Source organism: Thunnus maccoyii, chromosome 5, assembly GCF_910596095.1.
Source record: "Thunnus maccoyii chromosome 5, fThuMac1.1, whole genome shotgun sequence".
NCBI classification, from domain to species: domain Eukaryota; kingdom Metazoa; phylum Chordata; class Actinopteri; order Scombriformes; family Scombridae; genus Thunnus; species Thunnus maccoyii.
This window is the reverse complement of record NC_056537.1, coordinates 28,870,741-28,895,489: the sequence shown is the minus strand read 5'-3', so window position 1 is coordinate 28,895,489 and position 24,749 is coordinate 28,870,741. Positions and strand designations below refer to the sequence as shown.

The window sequence follows — 24,749 nt, the reverse complement described above, 5'->3', positions numbered from 1 at the left end:
GAATAGAAGAACAGGAATGAAAAAAGAAGTAGTAGTAAGGCATTAAGAAGAAAAAACAAGGAAACTTAAAGAAATGGCAAAGAAAGGCAGTTTCACAAGCTACCACAAAGAACAGTTGAACAAGCAGCATATTGGCCTCATGTCTGATGAGGGTATGTCACAGCCAAACAGTGGTGTAACTTTATCATTCAGCCACTGACTCAATCAGTCACGTGCAATTGTGGTTATAGGGTTGGCACCACTGTTGCAGCTCAGCCAAAAATATGTGTATTATTAAACACTGTCCGTCAATTATGCTGTTTACACTTGTGAATAATTAAATTTCTCAATACCTCAATGACACAAACTCATCAATACATTTGTGTTTCTTTGCAGAATTGATGGCTTCTCATTCGAGTAAGTTCAAACATGACTTGATGTTAATAGATGTGTTAAGTTTCATTTATCAAAGTCTGAAATGCCCACAGTTATTTTGCACCATAAAATGATGAATAGACTGAGAAAGCTACTGAACCCAGTGAACCTGTATTGTGTTAAGCTTTTCTCTGGTTATTTGAATGGTCTCCAATGGTCTTCTTGAAACTAATTATCTTTCGTCTTTTCCTCCTTAGTGACATGGACCCAGATAAAGATAAACTGGGAAGGTAAGGTGCCATCATTACCATGGTGAGAAAAGCCGGTGCTGGTTTTTTCTTGCTATATTTCCATCCTATTCACTGCTGCTGAAATGATCCAGTTTCCCTTTGAAATAAGTTAAACTTGACTCTCAGGCTTTGTCCACCCAAATCACAAAAACATGTATTCCAACGTACCCATAGTGGTATTTATCTATGAAATCTGCCATTCACCATGGGAATAATTATAGACTGTTACAGTGTTTAGTTATAATCAAGTTATAGATTGACAAATAAAAATATCATAACATGATACATTTGCATATAAATTATACATTCATAAACTGTAAAGAAAAAATAAATAAAAAGGATAATACATCTTTAAAAATAGCCAGTTTGAGTCTGTTTCCTAAATCATATATTAAATGATTAATTTATTATTATTGCATTTTAAAATGGAATCACAAAAAATAATTGGGCCTATTTGATTTGCAGTTGGCACACTGCTACTGCTTACACATCTTTAAATGAACACATCATAAAATGGAAATAAGAGTTCTTAAAGCAGGATACAAAATAATTTTGAGATGGGATTTCTGATTTGTTAGAAAATGGAATAACTGAGCAAAATTTAAAAACCTTCTTCAAATTTATATCGCAGTTCCATTTTACAAATCAATTATTCATCAATTGAAATAAAATATAAATATAGAATTAATAATTGGCAAACTTAGCTATCTTTTAGTTTTACTTTGGTTTATTAATGCATCATTTAAAATGTCAGTTTCTTCAGTGATTGTAATTTAACACTGTGTAAGTCTAAAATTCCTCCAGTAGTACAATCCAGGCTCCATCTGTCTATCCTTACAGTTCATTATTTTTCAAGGTTTTATCATAGGTCTTGAGATTTCTACCTCCACTCCAATATAATAAAGGGGAACTCTAATAGGGTTTTTCCATTGGCACTTTTGGCCGGTCCCTGTCAAACCATCCTGCGCTGATTTGCGTTTCCATTACCAGTTTAAACGCTCCAAGTTGTGCTGAGTCGCGCCTGAGATGGATCATCCTCAGAGTCGGGCCAAAGGGCACCCGACCCGCCTCTAAGCGAGTGTTATGAGACTCAACTCATGTCTGTGGAGACCAGAGAGAGAGACATTTTTAAAAGCTTCTGTGTGTTCAGCTCACAGTACTTTTGTAGCTTCTAACTGAATCTCTGTGGTTTGAAGTTTAGTTTCTCTCCTGTGTTCCAGTTTGTTCCTGTTTCAGATATCTGCTTTATTTTATTGATTCCTGTCCGCTTTCAAATGTATCAGAGCCGTGTTAAGTTACTGCTGATGAAAACATTTCCCGCTGCTGCTGCTTCATATTAAAAGCTTTCCACTGACAAACTAACAGAAGGCTTTTATTGTGAAGAATTTATCAGAAATGAAATCTGTTTATCCACCGTTTTATAGCCGCGACTTTGACCACTAGTCACAGCCATGATGTATACAGCCCGCTGCTTTCAACTCAAGACAAGTGTGTCATCAGTTAAAAGACAAACCTTCGAGCAGGTATCCCTCTTGTAATGGAGATGCAAATCCCTGCTGTACTGGGCTGACGTACCGTGTCAAACCAAGTCAAGCCAAGCCAGCAGATGTGTATGGAAAAGGCCTATAAAACTGTAAAAATAGAGCAACCACATGAACTATCTGTGATCTAAATGTCAGAAGTCATTCTTTCAATTAGGAAAAATCAAGATGCATTTCAGTCTGTGCGGGATGGAAACATTTTTTGTGCGTTGTGCCAAAGGGTGGGGTGTGAATTCTCCCTATTGTTACACTTTTACATAAGTGTGTGTGTGTGTGACAAAGAATACGAAGGGATTTATTCAGCATTTCGTCATATCTGTATTACATCAGTCATCAGATTGTACAGTCAAATATAACCCCAGAGCATTATCCTGGGTTGCATAAGCTTTGATACTGTTTAAACCAACAAATGAGGTTGGTTACAGAACCTGTGAGGTCAGCTGTGGCCCCATTTCCTCCCTCCCCAACTTCCTCCCTCCCTCCCTTTACTCACCCTTTCCCTTCCTCTTCTTCAAAATACCTTGTGTCCCATAAATTTAAACTGAGCTTTAAACCTCAAATCTTGAAGAATATTTTCCCCTTTTGCCAATTTCCCCCCATCTAATATTTCTCTGTTTGTCTTTCCAGCGACCAACAGGGACGGATTAAGAATGCCAGGTATAAAAACTCTTTTCCATTCCCTCTCTCTCATTCCCCTTCCCTTCTCATCTCCCTTACATGAATTAAATGTCACTGTCTGATTGGAGACAAAGAGAGCTTTGTGTATGTTGATAATAAGAAACTTTATACATTGAAGTGTATAGATCAAAGCTTTATGTGGAACTAAGGGACTGTAAGAGCTTACCTAATGGCTAATGACAAGCTCTCTTTCTCTTGCGTGGAAAGTGAAAACTCCCTTTTGTGGCTGCTAGTGTAGTCAAGAAGAAGTGAAGGCAGAACAGACGGGTCGGATAGACCTGAGGATGTATTCTTACACTTCTGAAGAATAGACTCCACTCCAAAAATGGCATTTCATCTCTCATCTTCGAGAGCAGTGTGTTCTTAGCGGCGGGTGAGCTGATTTATATCATGTTAGTTAAGACTGTGAGGTGATGGATAATCCGGAGTGGAAGAATGCAGCCCACTGAAGGATAGTTTGCCTGATCTTGCATTCCTACCTTCCTATTCAGTTTTAGGAATTTGTCTTTTTTTGTAACAGTTAGATCACAGAAATAATTACTGTACATATTTACTTTGGACTTTGGTGGGGGCAAGAGAAGTTTAATCTGTATCTGTCTTGTTAATGTCTAGTGCTTCTCCCCGTATCTCCACAGAGAGGCTCACAGCCAGATTGAAAAGCGTCGCAGGGACAAGATGAACAGCTTCATCGACGAGCTGGCATCACTGGTACCCACCTGTAACGCCATGTCCCGCAAGCTGGACAAGCTGACTGTCCTGCGCATGGCCGTCCAGCACATGAAGACACTCAGAGGTTAGGATGACCTAGTATAATCGCTTATTGTATAGACGGATAGTTCAGCTGAGGTTGGTACTGCAGAATATTAGTAAGCATAATGTGGAGGACTTCTCTGGTTCCTGGATGGATAGAGATGATAAATATAAAGGATATAGGATGAAATAAGGGAGTGAAAAAGTGCATATATAATTTACAAATGTTTCGAAGGATTTCCAAATGTAAATAAGGTTTTATGAAGCGAAAAAGATGTTTGTACAAACTAAACTTACATTTGTTCATTTTAATGCAGAAAGTACTAAACTGGTGGTGTGAGTGCAAATCATGTGTGCTTTTGAGAATCTATTTATATGTGAATTTTTCACCATTTTCCGAGGAAAAATAGTGCAAAAAAATATGTCACATATGTGCACAAACCGGATCAAATGCACAACAATTTCTACTTGCAAAACCAGTTTTGTACTTGAGAGATCCAACAGAGTGAATTTGTGCTTCAAGAGATACAAATTTGAGTTTAGTTTGTTGTGCACAAACATTTAGATACAAGATTTTTTTGCCATATCACAAAACTTTAATTATATTTGGAAATCTTTTCAAAAGGTGTGTAAATAAAATATGCAAAGTTTTTGCTCCATGATAAAAGGCAAACCAAATTACCTGCAAAAATATAAAAAGTGATGGTTTGTATAATAATACTGCCACTATATTCATATATTTAGACTGTTAGAGCCATAACTGATTTTGAGTAAAAGTAATGTAAAAGTCATCATCAGAGATTGAAAAGCACAAGCTAGTCAAGGATGTAAAAGATGTATTGTGTTTTATCATAATACACCTCGTATTATAATAAAACACAATACATCTTTACAAGGGGTTAAAGTTAGCGAGAGAACAAAATGTGTTATGACCATCTCTGTTAAGAAGTTAAAAATTTGAGGGCAAGGGAGGGAGGATGGAAAGTTGCTTATGAAAGCCAGAGATTTCAGCAGCTGAGCAAATAATTGATAATTCATTTGGTATTGATTAACAGTCATAATGGCTATCTACAAATGTGGAACAGAAAAACACCCAAAAATAAAACAGGATTCTTGCTTCATAGCATACTTGAATTAGATGTCGAATAAAATAGCTGCTTATAACTTTCACTCAAGGAAAGATACAAAAAATGTGAGCTGTGACATGTGCAGGTGCATTTATTACCTACATGTGTGAATAGTGTCTTTACTGTTGTGTGCAGGTGCAGCCAACCCATACACAGAAGCCAACTACAAGCCTTCCTTCCTCTCAGATGATGAACTGAAGCACTTGATACTAAGGGTGAGTACATCTATGCATGATACACAGAGATATCATTTTATACCGTAAAGATATTTTTGAAATCCCAATATTTATTCCAGTGTTTTCTGTGATTAATAATGCAGGCTTCTGATGGTTTCCTGTTTGTGGTTGGGTGTGATCGTGGAAAGATCCTCTTTGTTTCTGAATCAGTCTACAAGATTCTCAACTACAGCCAGGTATGCAGACAATGTTTTAGCACCACAGAAAAAAAAAGGCTAGTGTTGATATGATTTTTTGCCAACGTATTGTTAAAGTCTCTCAGCCATGAAGGACTTGCAGTTTGTTTAATCAATGAAACTTTCTCTGTCCTTCGTCCGTCATTTCCTGCAAATGAGTAGCTCACAGTACTGACCTTGTATTTCCTGAAAAGACGATATGAAGGCTTTTTACAAAAATATCAACTTTCACAAATCAGCAGAATTTTATCACCATGAATAATCTAATCCAAGCTGCAGATCATCACAACGTTTTCTTGAGTTGGAAATTCTGCACATCTCAGCAGTTCACTTGTAGTTTCCCAGAAAAGCCACCACACCAAGTAACGTATGTAGCGTTAATCACAGCACCAACTCAGAGAAGTAAAGGTTGTTCCAAGTTATTTTTGCAAGTAGAGGTTTTACTTGTTAGTGCTGTACTTGTTTTTATTGTGTCATGTCTCCTGTCTCCTCCTCTGTTTCCTCTGTTTCCTCTGTTCCTTCTCTCCTTGTTTCTCATTCGTATATCTCTCTTGTCTCCAGAACGACCTGATAGGTCAGAGCCTCTTTGACTACCTTCACCCCAAGGACATTGCCAAGGTCAAAGAGCAGCTGTCCTCTTCCGATACCGCCCCTCGCGAGAGGCTCATTGACGCAAAAAGTAAGGAAGTACTGATTCATATTGTCTTTTTTTTTTTTTTAAAGAATGAGGACATATGTAACGTTGTTCTCTTACCTCCACTCTGAGGTCACATCTTAATCTGTAATATTCTCACAAGCGTTCTGGTAAAACCACTCCGTTAGATACCAAGAAAAACTGTAGCTGTCAGCTATCTCAATGCTGGCTTCTGACGTTGCTGATGATATCTATTGTGAATTTCAGCACATGTTTGTATTGTCTGTTGGTTGAACTGAGACATTTTAAAATGTCAAAGCCCTTTGTTGCAGCTTTGTGTAAGTGGTTTGTCTGTAGCGTTTCTTTTCTTTTGAACTTTAAACAGTGTTAGCACTTTGAAATAGCATTTGCATTTTATTACATACACACCACATTTGTGCACATTAGTTTAGTCGAACGTTATCATCTAAATCATAATCAATGCACACGTACAGCAGTATGTTGTATGGAAGATTTTAAATGGCTAAATGAAAATAAATGGCTCACGCACAGGAAACTGTTTAATGTGAAAGTGTTTTGCATTTATTGACACGTCTATGTTGCCTTGTGCTGGACATCATTTACATGCAAGACACCTCTTTACTTTAGTTTCTTTGTTGTGCTTTGATTTTAATTTGGCATGGAAAGTCATGTCATAAAAAAACAATTCATTCAATTATTAAAGAGAAAAAGCGAAATAAATGTCCTTTTAACATGTTTTTCATTGAATACAAATATGAAAAGGAAATGCATATAAAAATGTGTATTGTATTTCACTTCATTGCTTTGTTTGATTTTTTTTTTTTAATGCAGGCATTTTAAATCTTCTATATATGGGAGAGAGAGTGCAGCATATTTTGTTACAAAACAGTTATATTCCAGGAAACCATGTGTGTTGCAAAAGATGCCAGAGTTTGACATTCCTATGAGATGTATGAGCTTTAATTTAGTAATTAGGTTGAATGAATTTTTAAGATATGGAAATATGGCTGAAATACTTAAAACAAGTAAATAAAGCTACAGCAAACAAGAGCATTCCTGACACAGGACCTGTGAATACAAATAATGGAAAATATTGTCTTCATGGCATATAGTGTCTAACATCTGGTTTCTTTGACTTTTTTGCAGACATTCAAAAGAATGTCTGGAAAGCTTCTGTACTGGACATTAAGAAAAACAATTACATTGAGGATGGAATTACACTTTAAACCTGTTGCTATGTTAACTGTTTGCCTGTTTGTATTTTGCAGCTGGTCTTCCAGTGAAGACAGACATCACCCCTGGTCCATCTAGACTCTGTTCTGGAGCCAGACGGTCGTTTTTCTGTAGGATGAAGTGTAACAGGCCTTCAGTCAAAGTAGAGGATAAAGACTTCCCCTCCACCTGCTCTAAGAAAAAAGGTACAGTACTGCTCTCTCAAAACAAGCTCAAATACTGCACTTCTCTGCTGCTCAAAGCATCTCCCCATTATTTTTCATCTTTGAGTCAAATTCAAATTTAAATAAGCTTTATTGGCATGATAGATTAGAAACCTATATTGCCAAAGCGGTACAGAAAATTATTAACATTAGCAGATGATTAGCCATGAATATAAAATTTGTAAATATCAAAGGCGTTCAACTCAGGACCATACAGGACAGAAAAGTTATCCTTAATGTATGGAGGGAATGAGTCTAGTAGACAGAATAACATGGTAGCTTTTATACTTTTACAGATGTCATCACTGAGAAACATTTTACTACAGAGCTTGTTTCTCTTAGTGTATGACAACAACAGCTAATACTGTACACTGACTTTTCTCCCCACATAGATGGGGCAGTTTCTGAGGATCTGGGAGATGGATAAACTCAGGAAACATATTATTTATTTTTCAAAGAAAACCTCTCTCAAATCTTTATAATTCTCACAGTGTAGTAGGAAGTGAGATTCTATCTCAGCCTATCTTTTATGACAAAGTGAACACAGCCTGGCCTCCCTGGGTAGTCTGTTCTGCCTGTGATGGCATGTTTCTATGCCCAGGCTGTATCCACTCAGTCTGTACATTGTCAACATTTTCCTTAGTTTTCTATCATAGTGGTCATGTACTCTGCTACTATATACTCTCTGTTTAGGGTCAAATACAATTCTAATGAACTTTGTGATTTGGTGGTTTCGTTCCAATATTTGATATAATTTTGAGATGATTTGGTTGGGTCAGATTGTTTGGTGCCCTGGTGTGTGTGTGTGGGCAGAGCTTCAGGACCAGCTGGCAGAGGAGACTCTTATCTTTGTTTAACTCTTGGCACTGAAGGGCTTTGTACTGGTAAGAGTGAGGGTCGCTAGATTTGAGGTCTTTATAAAATTGGATGGCTCGCTTTTGAATTTTAATTATTAAAGGGTATTGGTCAAGTTCTGCCCTGCATGCATTATTGGCTATGTGTCTGTGAACTCTAAGAATGTTTTTTGCACAATTTTTTCACACTCAGAATTGGATTGAATAATTTTAGAATAGCCAATTGTATTTTTTTATGCTGTATTTCAGCATGTCATTTAGTATTCCATCAGGCTTGCATGCTTTTTTGCTTTTTAGGGTATTCAGTTTTGTTTTCAGATCGTTCATAGTAATGGGGAAATCTAGGGGGTTTTGGTTGTCTTTGATTATCAATTCCATATTTTGTAGTTTTTCAAGTATTTGTTTGGTTTCTAAGTCAGTTCCTTATAGATCTGCCCCAAATAAGACTCAGACTGAGGAAAGCCCAGAAGGACTTAGATTCTATATTCTCTTCAAGTAGGCATAATTGTTTCTGAGTATGGTTTTTCTTTATGGTTCTAATTGTATTTCTTTTATGTCGTAAGTGTTTCACAATACTGAAGGCTATATGATTGTTTCTAAGGTCTTTGTGTTTCAGGTTAGATAATTTTCTAACTTGATTTTTTAGATTTTGACACTCTTTGTCAAACCAGTGGTTCTTTTTTGTTTTTTGCTGTCCTCTTGAAGATATAATTTGTATTTTGGAGAGCTTCACATATGCCTTCAGCAGTGGGAGGGTAGGGCTATTCTATAAACTCTTCTAGTAATAATTTAAACTCTTCACTATTGCTTGTCTCTTGGTATTGCTCAGTGCTGTCTGGGGCCCATCTATATGTCCTGGGTATGTTGAACAGCTTGCTAGTTTTTGTGTGTGTGATATTGTTGTGTTTGAGGAAGAGGGTGATTTGGTTGGGGTCTGATAAAGGGGTTTGGGGCTTGACTGTGAATGCAACGAAAGAGAAGGGGTCCATGTCTGTGATTATATAATCTATAGCGGTGTTGCCAAGAGTTGAACAATAAGTGAACCTTCCCAATAGAGTCCCCTCTTACCCGACTGTTGACAATGTAGAGAATGAGGCTTCTGCAGAGTTTAGCTCCCTCCCATCCCTGTTGATCACAGTGTCAAAGTTGTTTCTAGGAGACAGATGTAGGTGATTAGTAGGAGCTTGCTGGGTGATAAAACTGTCTCCTTGAATAATGGTGGCTTCAGAATTGTGTACCAGTGCGGGCATTAAAATCACCACAGATTATTATATTTCCCTGCCCCTGGTAATGACATATCTCTGACTCAGAGCAGGGCAATATGTCTTCAGACAAGTAAGGGGACTCAGATGGGGGGATGTTAACTTATTATTTATACTACTCACAAAATCAGAAGTTTTACTCTTCAGACCAAAGACAGAGGAGTAAAGACCTTTCATATTCCAACAGCTTATTTTAACTAAACTCATACAGGTGACCTTTAGAAGCAGTAGCATAGGTCATCTCCTGTTGAGGGAGGGGGGGCTGGAGGCTGTGGGTGGGGGCAGCAAGGTGGAGCAGGGTGACAATGGCTGGGCTGTGATGGTGTGTTTCTTGGGTGTCTGGAGGTCCTGTAGCAGCCTGCTGTGGAGGTAGAGTTGGGGCTTCTTCCGAGGGCGACATCCTTGAATATTTTGGCGAACACTTTGACTCCATCTCTGTCGAGGTGTAGCCCGTCATACAAGTGCCAGGTGCTGATGGTGGTGTGGTGTACCAGGTGAATGTTGGGGAGGGTGGAGCAGTTCTGAGTGATCTCCATGTTAATGTGATGTATGACATGAGGTGGGGTGTCAGTGCGGAGCAGGAGGGTGTAGATCACCAACTGTGACTCTGGAAACACTCTGCAGGCTCTCTCTGCCACCTTAGTGACTGCCTGGGCTGTGTCTCAGCACAAGGAGAGCAAGTTGTTTGTGCCTGTGTGGATAATGATGATCTGGGGACAGCCAAGGGAGTCTCATTGTAGCAGCTCTAACGCATGTCCAAGTGTTCCTGTGGTGCTTGGACACAACATGTTGGCCAGGGAAGAGGCGTCTGGGCTCCACATACCTCCCATTGGACCCCATCAGTAGCACCAATTGTGGCTCTGGCTTGGCTGGTACAGTGAGTGAAGGTGTAGAGGAGAGGTCAGCCTGGCCAGCTGGGAGCAGGTCTGTGTCTGGGAGAGTGGCTGTGGGAAAGGGTTTGGGGCCATCTCTAGCCAAGGCTGAGGGGTCAGGGGCAGGGACGGGGTAGAGAGCTGTGTCTGTGAGCGATATGGGCTGAGGGATGGCAGAGAGGAGTGCAGGGGCGCACCCGGGCCCGCAGACTGGTGTTCTCCTGTTCTCCTTCTGGAGGGCGTAGGTGGTCTGTCTGAGGTCATCATTTCTCTTTTGACAGTCTTCTTTCATCTGCTGGAGCTCTTCTCTCAGTTGCTAGATGTTGTTGAGTTCTGTGAGCCTGGTCAGTATCAGCTCTCCGAAGCAGTCAGGGTCTTTCTTCTCTGGTGGTTCTTTCTCCTCCTCTTGTTCTGACTCCTCTGTTTCTGCTGGGTCGGTGGTATCTTCTGGGTCTATTGCTGTGTTAGATCTTTTCCTGTCCACTTCTGTTTTCATCTGGTGAAACATCCTCTAAAAAAAGTTGAGACTGGTCTGGTTTCCCTGGAGCAGCAACGTTCCTTTGGTTTTATGACAAGTTGGGGTCAACATAGGGTTCACAGTGACCAGACTCTCATCCTGACAGATGGTCACTCTGCCACCGGGGCCAATTCCCTCTTTGGTTCCCTTCTTGAGGTTTAGAGATGTCATTTTACCAGTATCTTCTATGTACCTTTAGACACCTATTTATCAAATTATTTCTGTATTTTGTTGCAGTTCCTTCATCAAAAGTTGAAGTATTATGAGGAGCTCATTTTTTGATGCAGCTACTCTCAATGGGAACTCTCTCTCTCTCTCTCTTTCCTCTAGTAGACCCAGTTAAGGGCTCTTCGCTTCCTTCAGTCCTTCACCTCACATACTTAAGACACAGTTTTTTTTCATGCCCTCAGCTGCCCTCTTATGAAAGCAAAAGAAAGCAAAAGTCCTGTTGTCCTGGTATCCCTTATTTTCTATTTTTAAGGCCACATCCTTGTTAAAACCAGGAATCACACCTCAGTGAGCATGAGAGCATCTCCATTACACAGCCGTGGAAGTTGGCCTCCTTCAGTGCATGTATTTATCCAACCAAACAGGTCCATTAAAGACATAAAAATGCATGTTGTAGAAACGGGGAGCTGCTCGACATACCCTGCTGTTAATCTGTTAAGTTGAATGCTTTTAGATGTTTTGACTCAGTTGCACTTCTTACCACAGAAATTGTGCTAAGACAAGGCTGGGATATTAAAAGGTAGGGGTAAGATTTTAGTAAAACTCAGAACAGTGTTAAGAAAAGTTAATCGATAAGCTGATCAACAGAAAATGAATTTGCGACTATTCTGACTGATAATCATTTAATCATTTGAGAAACAAACATTTAAAGGTTCCAGGTAGGGATGTCAATGATTAACTGCATAACACTCCACTAACGGCTAGACAATTTCTTGTTCATGACATCAGATCTTCTTTTTGAGTGGATGAAGTACTGGTGTAAAACCGACTCCTACACAGAGTGTTGCCTTATGGGTTGTTTGTAGCATTGATGTTGCTAGGCTAGTGAGTATCTTAAAGTCTGTTTATAGAGAGTGTGTTGGAGTCAGTCAGCCATAAGTGTTTTGTTAGTCCAGTTTAACCTGCAGTTTCTGAAGGTTCATGTAACGTATTTTTCTGGCACAGATGAAATGAATTGATGACGAGTGAAAACGAGTCCAAAGGCGTCTCTACTGCAGAAAGGGAATATGTCAAGCTGCCAAATACCTCTATCACAGATGATAAGCAGTTCAAAAAGACGAACAGCCAGTCTTATAAATGCTAACTGCCAGAGAAAATAATTTTTGACTGCTTCAAAGACCCTGGTATCAGAGTGTGTGAATATGTGACTGTACTATGATGTAAGTTATATTCAAAAAGTAACGTTATTTTTCCAGAAACAGTTGTTAGAAAAGGGGGGTGAGGGGTCGTCTTATAATCAGGGTCGGCTTATATGCAGGCCAATTTGGTACTAGCACTATGCTGTACCGAGTACGTTATGCCATTGTAATCTACTTTGACTAAACGCATTGAAAACACTTTGAGGAAAAGAAGGATGAGCTAAAAGTCAAGCTAACCAGGGCAGAGAAGCTAGCTCTCACCGCCGACTGCTGGACAGCTCTCACAAACGAAAGCCATATCACAACGCTTCTTAAAAATGAACCAGTTAGTCACTGGTTAATGGGTGTCGGTCTATCGAAAGCAAAATTAATTGAAACTGACATCCCCAGTTCCAGATTTAGTTTGCATCAGTGTTTGATTGAACCAAACCACCAAGGTCTGGTGTGAAAGCACCCTGAGTAAACTTTGCACATAAGGATTTCAGCAGTAATGATTTGTGGTTGGGACAATGTGCAGGAAGATTAAAAATTTAAGTTCTAGATGGAACACAAACAGGGTTTTAGTCGCTCTTAATGCGTTTACTCACTGTCCTGGCAAATTGTGACAGACAGGGAGTTCTGAATTAATTAAAGAACAGGAAACAGACATAATGTCAAATGGCTTTCCTGTTCTGCATCATTGTAGTGTTTTATAATACTATTATATATATGTTTTATAACTTTTGGAGTCAGTTTATACACTACCGAAGTGTAAGTTGAGCTGCACAACAAGATCTCAGATTATTCAAATCAACATGAATTCATTGTGTGTTAGACACCGGAACCCGCATTTACCAAAACAAACACTTATCTTGTCACACTTGAAGAAGCCTTTCCTAGAGCACTTCCGCTTTCTGTCCAGCTCATGACGTCATCAGTGCTGCAGTGGCCTGAGAGCAGATGAAACATATGGCTGGCTGCATATTGTCCTGCTGCTTAGTTGCTGATGGGGGGAACTGGAGTGTAAACGGAGCGTCTTTATACTCAGAGGAACATTTGCAGGCCATTCAAGCACAGTCACGCAACCCAGATTGGCTGCATCACCATTCATGTTGAATTTTTTAGTGTTTAGCTGAATATTTTATACCGACAAACTTTATTCACCCTCTGATGTTATGCTTTGTGTTTCACAATAGAGTTCAGTCATGTTGTGTGGTAGCTACACTCCTCATTGGCTGCTCTTCTTATATTTGCTTAGAATATCTTAGTCTCGATAAGCAAATAAACCTAATTGTGAGAGTTTAATTTAAAGGTATGTTTCAGTTTCGTAGGGCATTCATGACAGCTATTTTATGGGATATTCAGAAATCCTTAAAGCTGTATACATTTTTCTCTTCTTCTTTTGGCTACTTGGGGGCATCACAACAAGCTGTAAACACAATACTGACATATTACAAAAAGTTGTTTTTGCAAACTTACCTTTAACCTTACACATCCAACAAACAGAGCAACGCTAGAGTTCATTCAGTTGTGTTTCTGTTGATCTGACCAATTTTAGGTCCAATATTTACTCTCCTTATAGCTCTGTTTTGGTTTCCACTAACTTTAAAAACCTTCTCTTTAGCTGCTAAATGCCCCACTATGTTCACCATCTAGTCACTAGCTTTGTCTGCTGGGCAGGATGCGTACAGTGGGTTTATCAAAGCTTTTTCACTGAAAACCGCAGTTGCTGGAAACAGCGCTAATGAGAATGAGAATGAATGAGACTGAACCAAAACAGCAAAGTTGCTGGGCATAAAACCAAAACAATGAGCTGAAAGAAGCTAAAATGCTCCAGAAAGCTCAGTAGAACTGCAGAGTCGGGTGAGGATTCTCTGTGGGTTTGTCACCATGACGACTAACTTTCCGTTGTTTATATAGAATATTAATTAGTGCAGCTTTAAAATATCTTTTAGCATCAAATGGTGTATATTTAAGGTCTTGAATAGTATTAATGTCTAAAACAATGAGGCAGTTAAATGAGACTGTAGTATTTCTTTACATACAGAAATATGTCAAATCAGTTTTGGAAAATATAGCAAGCACACAAATATAAAGTCAATTACATATATTATGTATTTTGACCAGAGGATCTGAATGGGCCAGTATGTTAGTGTTTTTCATTTCATTTTATATTACATACACTGTTCACATACATTTCATGAAAATGAAATTACAGTCCCAGTTTTCAAATAATGTTTTTATCACATCTGTCCTTCATTTATAGTTATTTATTTATAGTTTTATAACTTCCTTGGTTGGGTTCAGTTGGGATTTTATTGACTGTAAAATTAAATTAATCTCCAGACAGCTTTACAACTCTTAATTGTGGCCTCTTAATCAGGTTTTGCAACAGTATGTGATAAATTAATCAGAGCTGGTTTTGTAATCTAATGTCTACCTATAACCTCTGTCAGATTCAGTTCATTGAACTGTAAGTATCTCCCATCATCCTCACAGCACGGGATGGCGTCCCACTAAGATGGTCCTTGTTTATTTCCATTTATAACCTCTAACAAACTCACACTCTCTCTCTCTCTCTCTCTCTCTCTCTACCTCTTGCCCTCTCATTACAGCGGATCGTAAGAGCTTCTGCACCATCCACAGTACAGGCTACCTGAAGAGCTGGCCGCCCACCAAGATGGGTCTCGATGAGGACAACGAGCCTGACAACGAGGGCTGCAACCTGAGCTGCCTGGTGGCCATCGGCCGGCTGCACCCGCACATCGTCCCCCAGCCCAGCATGGCAGACATCAGGGTGAAGCCCACAGAGTACGTCTCCCGGCACGCCATTGACGGCAAATTCGTCTTCGTCGACCAGAGGTGAGACACAGAAGCATTCAGCAAGGGTTTATCCTAGATCAGAACGATCTTCTTCTGTACTTCGTTTGACCTTATCCACCTTGATTTATCTGACAGGCATATACATTTCAACATGTGCCGGGCACTAAGCAGATGTTGTAAACCACAAAAACCTTGATTTACCTCTGTTGTCATAGTGAAATCTGTAGTGTGTAAGGTTGTTCAAAAATGTCCAAAATGTTCCATAGTGATCTTTTGAAAGTGCATGAATAGAGTTGCCACAAGTGGATCTGGCTTTATTTATGAGTACATTGAGTACATTCATTGACATTGAAAACCACTACTGCTTCTTGTCTCTGACACGTTTGAGACACATTTGACTCAAATCTAAAACTCTCAAAAAAGTCCAGTGAGCATGTCTTGAAATATTAATAAAAAATCACCACTGACACATTCAGGCAAAAGTCACGAACAGAAACTAGTTGATCCATCATCTGCCCCTTCCTCTTGATGGAATGAAAACATACTGTGAGTATACAAATTGTGTGACTGTCCTTATTAACAGGTATTCCTTCTGCTTTCAGGTTTCACTCTTGTTAAAAATATTCTTAAAGGCTTCAGTGCAAAATGCAAATAAGAGAATCTTTTTATAAAATCAAGCAATAGAGCAGCTTTTTTACACGCAGATCTTAAGATCAGAGTAAAGAGAAAAATTCAAAGATGTCTAAATGACAATGTCCTCATAAAGAGAAATTATTTTGCATACTTGATTGGAGAAACATTGTCTCAACAGGTCTTTTTGATACAAACCCAAATTAATCTTTACACAAACTGATTTTATGAATCTACAATCTAAAATCTACAAATATAGATGTATTTGTTAGCATTGAGTATTCTTTTTTTCTTTGGTATGACGGGTCAAAGCACATGATTCATGCATGGAACAGTTTCTCATAACAGCAGGGTTGCTAATTAGTGGCTATTTACAAGGCTAGTGGAACTAGATAAACAAGGATGGTGGTTGGACTATTGACCGGACATTCAGATAAAACTGCCTATCAAGCCAGTAGGGCCAGCCAATGTGTAGTGTAGCCTACACAGACATAATGTAGACATAATGTAGACATAAAGCCTGTTAAACTGATGCTGCTGTTTGCTTGGATGGAAAAGTATTGAAAGGGAGGTTAAAGGTGCTAGAGCTGAAACAATTAATAGATTAATTGACAGAAAATGCATCTGCAACTATTTGAAAAACACAACGATATAACCTGGTCGCTACACTACTGACCTCACACCCTGTACGCTGTTATTAGCGGGGGGCTACACACTCACCGCCCAAAGGATGACGCCAAGAAACATCCCAAACACAGCAAAATAATAGAAAAATAAGAAAATACCAGCAGAGAGCAGAGTCTCTGTAGATAAATACACCACCACACACTTCTAGTGGGTCATCAGTGATGATTAAGAGGGATTATTTTTGTATGAGTCAATACATTGTTTTTTTAGGAAAGTCCTACATAGTATACCTTTTGAAGTCAACACATCCCAATATTGGACAATCTAGCTCTAGTTTTAATACTGGTCAAAAAAGAAGAAAGAACAGAATGACAGAAGTTGTTTTTGCTTCAGATCAGCATAATGAAAACCTCTTTGCTTTCTGCCTCCAGAGCCACAGCCATCCTAGCCTACCTGCCCCAGGAGCTGCTGGGAACCTCCTTCTATGAGTATTTCCACCAGGACGACATCGGCCACCTGGCAGAGTGCCACAGACAAGGTATCTGCTGAGGGACTGAAAAATAACTTAATGGAGTAAAAGATAGCTTAATGGAGAGGCGATTGAATGAAGCCAGTAATAAATGAGTCAGGCCTCTACGCTTTGTGTGTGCTTATAACGTATTTACCCCATTTAACCGCTCTGCCCGCAGTGCTGCAGATGAGAGAGAAGATCACCACCAACTGTTACAAATTCAAGATCAAAGACGGCTCCTTCATCACGCTGAGGAGCCGATGGTTCAGCTTCATGAACCCCTGGACCAAGGAGGTGGAGTACATCGTCTCCACCAACACTGTCGTCTCGTAAGTACCAAGAAACAAACACAGGACGACAGAAACACTTGGCTGCGAAGTACGAGAACATTTCCACATGTGTGTTCATGTCTCCAGGTGTCCCATGATGGAGGGATCAGACTACCCTCAATCTGCCGCCTCACCACAGAGTATGGACAGTGTTCTCACCTCAGAGGGTAAAACACTACTTAAAACTTCAAACCTACAACCACTGTCAGTCATCCCCCCACTGTGAATTATTTATTCATCACAAGGATTAAATTCCTCTTTTCCTGATTGCTGTCGATCAATAGGTGGAGGACGGCGGGCGCTGCAGACGGTGCCTGGCATCCCCGGCGGCACGAGAGCGGGAGCCGGCAAAATCGGGCGCATGATTGCAGAGGAAGTGATGGAGATCCAGAGGTGAGAGCAGATGAAATCTTCAAAACCTTTACTGGAAAATCCCTGTGGCCTCGTTTTAGGTGTAGATGATGGTGATAGAAGTGACATAGAAACATGTTAAGGCATGATTATGGTATCAGAGCTCAGCTGTACATGCTTGTCTGACAAGAAAAGCCTGATATAGCGTGCAGGACTTCACTGCGTTACAACCACCGCTCTGTTATCAGCTGAATAATTAAAGAGACATGTATTGATTTTTACAGAATGACAGGTGTCAGCAGTTTCAGCTTCAGTGTGACGATTTGGAAAAAAACATGAGACAAGTGAACCAATCACAGCTTGTCCCACAGTCTCAGGGTTCAGTCCACTCGGTAAAGAGTCTGTTTTGTTTTCCGCACAACCCCAAACCAGTTCAGTTCAATCCAGTTTCACAAACATAAAAGAAAGACAACTCAAGAATCTGCTCCAGGTTTTACAGCTGATCCCCACAAAACAAAACAAAGACATAGCAAAGTAACACAGAACTTAAAATGAGCAGAGCAGAAACATCAGATAGGTTGAACCACCGTGTTTTACTATATGTCTTTAAACGTTACAGTTGAGGCTGAAAATGACAACAGAAATAAACAAGTTTGCTGATTTCACACATCTCTGCAATTCAAATCAGTCAGTCTACCCAGCAGTGACTGTTGTTGTTAGTGTGACGTCACAGTTATTTGGTCTATAGAAGGACCAGAAGTTCTTGTAAAATAGAACAGTGGAATATCTCCGGATCGTCATGGCAACACTGACGCATTCCAGTACAAGTCTTAAAAATAAGTTGCATGTAGGTCACATGTCTTAAGATCTGGATATTTGTAGAGCTTCTTCAAGTTTGAATTGAAAAATTGTGATTCAGTGCAGGTTTTTAGTTCACGTTGATGAAAAGGAAACGAAATCCGTAAGATGTGAAGATGTGAAGCACGTTTCAGAAGCACTGCAGCCATCTGTCTGTTTGTCTTTATCAGGATCCGAGGTTCTTCCCCCTCCAGCTGTGGTTCCAGCCCTCTGAACATCACCAGCACCCCTCCACCTGACACCTGCTCCCCAGGGGGCAAGAAGGTAACACACACACACACACACACACCACACACCACACACAGTTCATGTCTGAGGTTTGATAGCATTTTACCAAATCCATCTCCAGTGTCAAAACCACTTATTGAATCTGAAACTTTTCAGCTTGCAGAAAGCAAAATAACCAAACAGCCAAGTTTCATTATTCATTCAACTAATATAGTACTTTACTATTAGTATCAGGTTGTCATTTTAACTGGTGAAAGTGATGATCAGTGTTGATGCAGACCGGTAGCCTCAGTCCTCCATCTGTGTCCACACAGGATGTGTTCAGGCACAGTACTGAGTATAAGTCACTTGTGTTTTGGCAGCGCTCAGAGACTAACACTCAATCACTGTAGTTGTGCATGTAAAACCAAAGAAAATAGACATAAAGCCTAAAAATAATACACTGCAGTCTGTGATTATATGAGTAAGCAACAAGTGAAATGTGAACCGTTATGCAACTTGTGTAGACAGTTGAAAACAAAAAACAAAGTGTGTTTCCGCTCTGTCACATAGGCGTGAAATGGACGAGTGAAAAAGCAGCTGAAATGCTTCCTGTGAAGACACAGTGCATACGTTAAACGCCTTCTAACACTGAGGCTTTGTTCATAATCACTCCCTATTTACCTTGTAGTGCGTGTGAAATGTATGCACTATACAGTGCTCTCAAACCATCATTAAGTGTGTCAGTAAGGTGTTGGACCACCACATGCTGACAGAACAATGTACGTCAGCCTTGATTCTACAAGTCTATGAAACTATACTGGAGGGATGAACACAAGTCTCCCAGAAGATATTCCCTCATTTGGTGTTTTGATGAAGGTGGTGTAGAATGCTGTCTAACACCTCGGTCCAAAATCTCCCGTAGGTGTTTATTGATGTCACTGCAGTGCAGATGTTACTTGAGTCAATGTTCTTCTTGAAACAGCAGCCAGTTTAACAGTCTTTGTGACCGAAGCTCCTGCCATTCGTTCCCCAACAATGAACCCTCTTTCAAAGTCACCTAGATATTTTCCTCTTGCCATCTTGATACAAAATCAGAATCATCTGGGCCTGCTCAATATTCTTATACATGTCACAAAGCATGGTTATGTTTCTCCACTCATTTATTCAGATTTTTCCTTTAATTTGTCACCTGTTTGTATGTTTACTACACTCTACTAACAGTCCCATAAGCCAGCCAACGTGTGTCTATCATCTATATTATGTGTATTATCTAGTAATAGATTCTTATTACATTATATATGGCACATATACAGTATATACATGTCACTGTTATATATTTACATTTATGTTTATTGGATTTATTATTACTACTCATATTCATTCCTATATTTATATTCTGCATAGTACATACACCTGTTTCAGTATGTCATGAGTTCAGGCTTTTAGAGTTGCACTACTGGACTATTTTTACATGTGTATATATTTGCACAAATCATATATATGATCTGTGGTATTTCTTTTAATTTATTGTTTTATGTCCTATTAATAAAGTCTTAAATCATTGAAAGTATCATTTTAAATAAAAGACATAAGGATTAGTTATGTGGTTCCTTCACGCCTGACAGCAACACTTCTTTCCCATGAGCCTTCGGTGTCTGCTCTTTGTTGACAAATAAAGAAATTTGAGGAGCGAACGGGAACATTTTCAGCTCAGACTGAAACCGATCAGTCCTCACAGTAAACTGATCCGTGTATATATGTGTGTGTGTCACGTCTCTTCAGATTCAGAACGGAGGGACACCCGAGCTGCCGAGCACAGGGATCATTCCTGGACCTGATTCTGTAGGCTACCCCTACTCCAACCAGTCCATCATGAGTGAGTCAAACACTCTTTCTGACTAGCTTTATTTTGGCTGTTTTCTCTGTGACTTTTGCCTAAATCTCCCTCTTCTCCTCTCGTCCAGGCGACAACTCCCACCTGAGTATAGACATCATGGAAGAGCCCGGTTCCAGCAGCCCCAGCAACGACGAGGCAGCCATGGCGGTTATCATGTCCCTGCTGGAGGCGGACGCTGGCCTGGGTGGCCCAGTCGACTTCAGCGACCTGCCCTGGCCTTTGTGAGGAAGCTGGAAGGGAAGAAGCAGAGAGAGAGAGAGATAGAGAGAAAGAGAGAGAGAGACTCCCTCCAGAGGCACTGATGGAGAGAGTTCAGTCAGGATGAATTCTAGCTGCCAGTTTCCTGCACTCTGTAGACAACTACATTGCAAAAAATACCCATCTTAACAAATCTTTCCTCAAGTTCAGAGTCTTAAAGTACTACAAACAAGAGAAGATAGTCATGAGTTCTGTTTCATGAAGGTTTTTAAAGGTAGAGTCAGTCAACAAACTGCCTTCACACTTCACTAAACGCGACATAAACAGACTCAGAGCTTAAAAAAAACACAGGGGGGCTCTGTGAGACTGTCTGGGATTCAGTGTGGATTGATAGATTTAATAAAACGGAAGCGTATCTGTTCTTAGAGAAAACACTTCCCATGTGAATTGGCCACAGCCTCACTCTCTCTCCAGTTCTCCAGACTGTCATGACTGTCAGCTGCTCTGATGACTTCCTCCTGTCCTGTGTATGAGCACGAATGCCCCCTGCTGATTGGCTGGAATAGTTAGTTTCCCATCTACAGAGCCAGGGGCTGTGAATGAACAGCATACACACACACAGAACAGACAGCTAGCGGACTGTGAGGAGATATTCACTGAATTTAACAAAAAGAGTATTGAACAATCTTTCTCCAGAATCACTGACTCTACCTTTATTTTTTTTTTTTAAAAGAAGAAAAAAGTTGAAATGACGTATTAAGATGGTTATTTTTTGCAATGTTAGTCGCCTGAAGACGAGACGTACCCTTACATTGCCACGGTGAGAGACCATTATGCTAAAAACAGTCCAGCAAATGGAATCAGGATTGCGGTGCTAGCGTCTCTGCTGATCGACTGAACTCTGTCTAACAATGGCTCTGGGCCCTGTCACGCCACGTCAACAGCCAACCCAGAACCAACGCAGGACTCCTGAAACGTTCAGTGGTTTGTGACTCTGACGGGGGGGTGGGAGGGGGGGGAGGGAGGTGGAGGAGTCTCTGCGAGTAGGATGTGGCGCGCTTGCCCACCCCCCCCCCCCCCCCCCCCCCCCCCCCCCGAAACGGCCATTATAGCCACGTGATCTCCAACATGGGAAACAAACTCACAACGGTAATCCTCTGGAGATTTGCTCGGAAGATACTTAAGGGTCCCTTACTCCCAAAAATTCCACATGCAGGTGTATTTCAGTTCATTTTAAGAAGAGGAAAGCCACCTAGCTGCTGTTTCCATGAATTATCATGAACTTTTTCTCCAAGTTGCTCCCAAGTTTTGAAAACACAACTGATCCTGCCTACAACAACATGAAGTACTTCTAAGAATTAAGTTATGATGATGCATTGTAAAGCTATCCAGAAATAATACTCGTAAAGAAAGGTCTTGCTGCTTTGTAGAGGTCTTCATGAACTTCCTCCCTAAGCCCAGTGTGCATAAATAAGTCAGACCCAATCACAGTAGATGAGAGGATAATTGGACCTGGGCCCGCATTTATCAAACCTCTAAGGATTACATTAAAGAATGCAGTAAAGAGCAAACATGTGAGCAAAGAAGTGAAGACAAATTCATCAGGTGACTTACAGTGAAGCGTAGCAGTAACCTTTCAGAGCAGAGTGATCACATGATTGATCAAATGTTTGCTCAGAGTAAAAATAGCAAATCAGGCACCAGAATTTACTCAACATTTGCTCATTATTTATTCTTAAAAAAAAACACATTTTCTCTCATTATTTGCAAAAATACAAATGATTTAATTCATTTCATTTGTTTGAAATCTTTAATATCTCCAGTATCAATTCACACATGATATGAACAATCTAATATATTTATTGTATAGAAATATATAAATAAGAATGAAATACATCAGAGAAAACACAACGACAAGTGCAGGAGAAGAAGAAGAAGATGATGCATGGAAGTGATAGCTGTATCAGCTTTAGTCTTCACTTGTGATGAATGTAGAAGAAGTAATGTAACATGCAGTCAGATGTATGGTTGAAGATAACAGCAGCTGCAAATAGTGAACTAGAAGTATTGTTCTGAATTACACATTAATCTCTGTGACAGTCACTACTAAATGTGCCTTTGTTTCTGTCCTGCAGTCATCTAGAATCTACTCTTAACCCATCCAGCTCTCTTAAATTTAAGAACGTTTTTAAATCCAGTTTTAAAACTGTTTTTACTTTGCTTGTCCACTTAAGTGCAAAATTAGCCTTTTTAGCAGCGGTTTGATGAATGCGGGCCCTTGAGAGAGAACACCAGCATGGCAGCAGCATGATGTTCCAGCAGCGAACAGGCCGCTGTGCTCCAAAACAACAGCACTACACAACGTTCTTCCCACAACTCACTGCTCAGCCCCCCCCCTTCCCCTCAAAAAATATATTTTCTTCTTCTTATATGCACCACGACCCAGTTAGACTGAGTAGAACGTGGACACAGAGCGACTCAGGGTCCCTGGTCGCGTCTCGGTTACTAGAAATTGACCCATGAAGCCCTCTGCTGCTTTGTTCTCATGCACAGTTTAGCTGCAGCGAGTCCTCCAGGGAACAGCTGGAGCGACGCTCTGACGACTGTTACAACAGCGAATCAGATGATAACAGAGAAAAACAGGTTGAGTCGAGTCCGGTGGGAGCAGCAACTCAGTGTGCAGGTGTGTCTTCATGGCTGTTAACGGCGCACTCGATGTCTCTCCAAACATTTTTTCCAGTCTCAGAAGAGAGCAGTACGACTGCAAAACCCGGGACAATTCAAGTGCTCCTTGAAGAGGAACTGTTCTTCACTGCCGTTTACATGCTGCTTTCTGCAGGCTAACTAGCATCGGCCCGCTAACATGAAAACCTTGGTGGTCTGGTTCACAGGGTCTCCACCTGCTCATCTTTTCCCCCAAAACCCACATGAAGCACTTAGAGTTGGACTGTGTTCTGGGTCCTCGCTCACTAAACTATATTTCCTCAACAGGAGAGCTGACTCTGGATCAGTGCTCTGATTCAGCACAAAGTATTTCTTTGCCTTTGTGATGAGAATATTTAAAAACTGACCTGTAACATGGGTTGGGTCAGTACCTGGGCTTGAATTTAGCCCCCTAAAAATAGGAACAGGCCCCTGTCTAACTTGTTTGACTGGAGTGGGAGAAGTAAAAAAAATAAAAAATACCTCTGATTAATTCTACTGTAAAAATGACAGATTTTACAGTTATGTGGATTTTTTAAAAATCCTGCAGTTACCCTCGAATTTGGTCCGTTTAGCACTTAATGATGATTCAGATTTACTGTGGCTACACGTAACTGTCAATGCAAACTACCTTGTTAGCAGAGAGGGCTATAATGTACACGGGGGCGAGTATAGAAACAGATAAATGCCCTAGAGATGGAAAACGACAGTAATCCAGCAGAGCAGGACTTTGTAACGGGGATAGAGCTAATCCACATTCTCTGATCATGTCCTGTGACAGTTCACAGGGTCAGGAGGGACGGCCACGAGCATCTGAATGGAATTCTTCATTTCAGTGTCCGTTTTTTCCCTCCATGATAATGAATATCCTCTACATGACCTCTTCACCTCGCCAGCTCGCTGCTGCTCAAAGAGCTTTTGTTGGGAGATTAGATGATGATTAGAGGTGGACGTGTCGGGAGGAGGCTCACTGTCTGCCTGTATGGAAAAAAAAATGATGTGGAACTTTTTGAATATATTCTAAGTGAGGTATTCCAGGAAAGAACACAACCTGAGAAATATATTTAACATTTTTATATGTTGTCTCAATTATATTCAAAATAATGATTTTTGTGTGAGTCCCAGGAAGACTAGTAATCATTCTGTGGAGGAGAATAAGGATCCAAATAAAGAATAAATATTGAAATTGAAGGGAAAAAAATTTGAGATTTACATTGCATTTCTGAAATGCACTTGAAAAAGGTCAGCAATGCTTTTCGGAAGCAAGAAACACTATTAAACATCCCAAAATATAGCAGAAATGTATTTCAGATTAACATCATTTATAGTTATTGTTTAAAAAAAGGAAGTGGTCAACTTTCATGTGTGTTTATGTGTTTGAAATACACACTGCATTGTAAATGCAACAATATCCCCAGTTTGTGCCTCTCATGTATTATCATTACATAACAGTCACACAGCTAAATATCCTTTTTTTTCTGAAAGATAAATACCAAGAAATGAAAATATTTTTTAAAC

The 24,749-nt window shown here is 40.1% G+C and overlaps 1 protein-coding gene across 1 annotated transcript in view; it reads left to right on the top strand.

Moving 5' to 3' along the window:
• LOC121897921 (aryl hydrocarbon receptor nuclear translocator-like protein 1) overlaps positions 1-21,211 on the top strand; it is a 34,875-nt gene extending 13,664 nt beyond the window's left edge. Inside the window, exons 5-20 of the mRNA XM_042412721.1 lie at positions 376-396; positions 612-644; positions 2,813-2,842; positions 3,499-3,656; positions 4,876-4,955; positions 5,060-5,152; positions 5,714-5,831; positions 7,076-7,225; positions 14,710-14,956; positions 16,606-16,712; positions 16,864-17,014; positions 17,102-17,181; positions 17,299-17,407; positions 18,394-18,487; positions 20,216-20,309; positions 20,398-21,211. Coding sequence (XP_042268655.1) covers positions 376-396; positions 612-644; positions 2,813-2,842; positions 3,499-3,656; positions 4,876-4,955; positions 5,060-5,152; positions 5,714-5,831; positions 7,076-7,225; positions 14,710-14,956; positions 16,606-16,712; positions 16,864-17,014; positions 17,102-17,181; positions 17,299-17,407; positions 18,394-18,487; positions 20,216-20,309; positions 20,398-20,555 — 1,723 coding nt within the window. The 3' untranslated portion in view covers positions 20,556-21,211. The remainder of the gene's footprint in view (positions 1-375; positions 397-611; positions 645-2,812; positions 2,843-3,498; positions 3,657-4,875; positions 4,956-5,059; positions 5,153-5,713; positions 5,832-7,075; positions 7,226-14,709; positions 14,957-16,605; positions 16,713-16,863; positions 17,015-17,101; positions 17,182-17,298; positions 17,408-18,393; positions 18,488-20,215; positions 20,310-20,397) is intronic.
• The last annotated feature ends 3,538 nt before the right edge of the window (positions 21,212-24,749 follow it).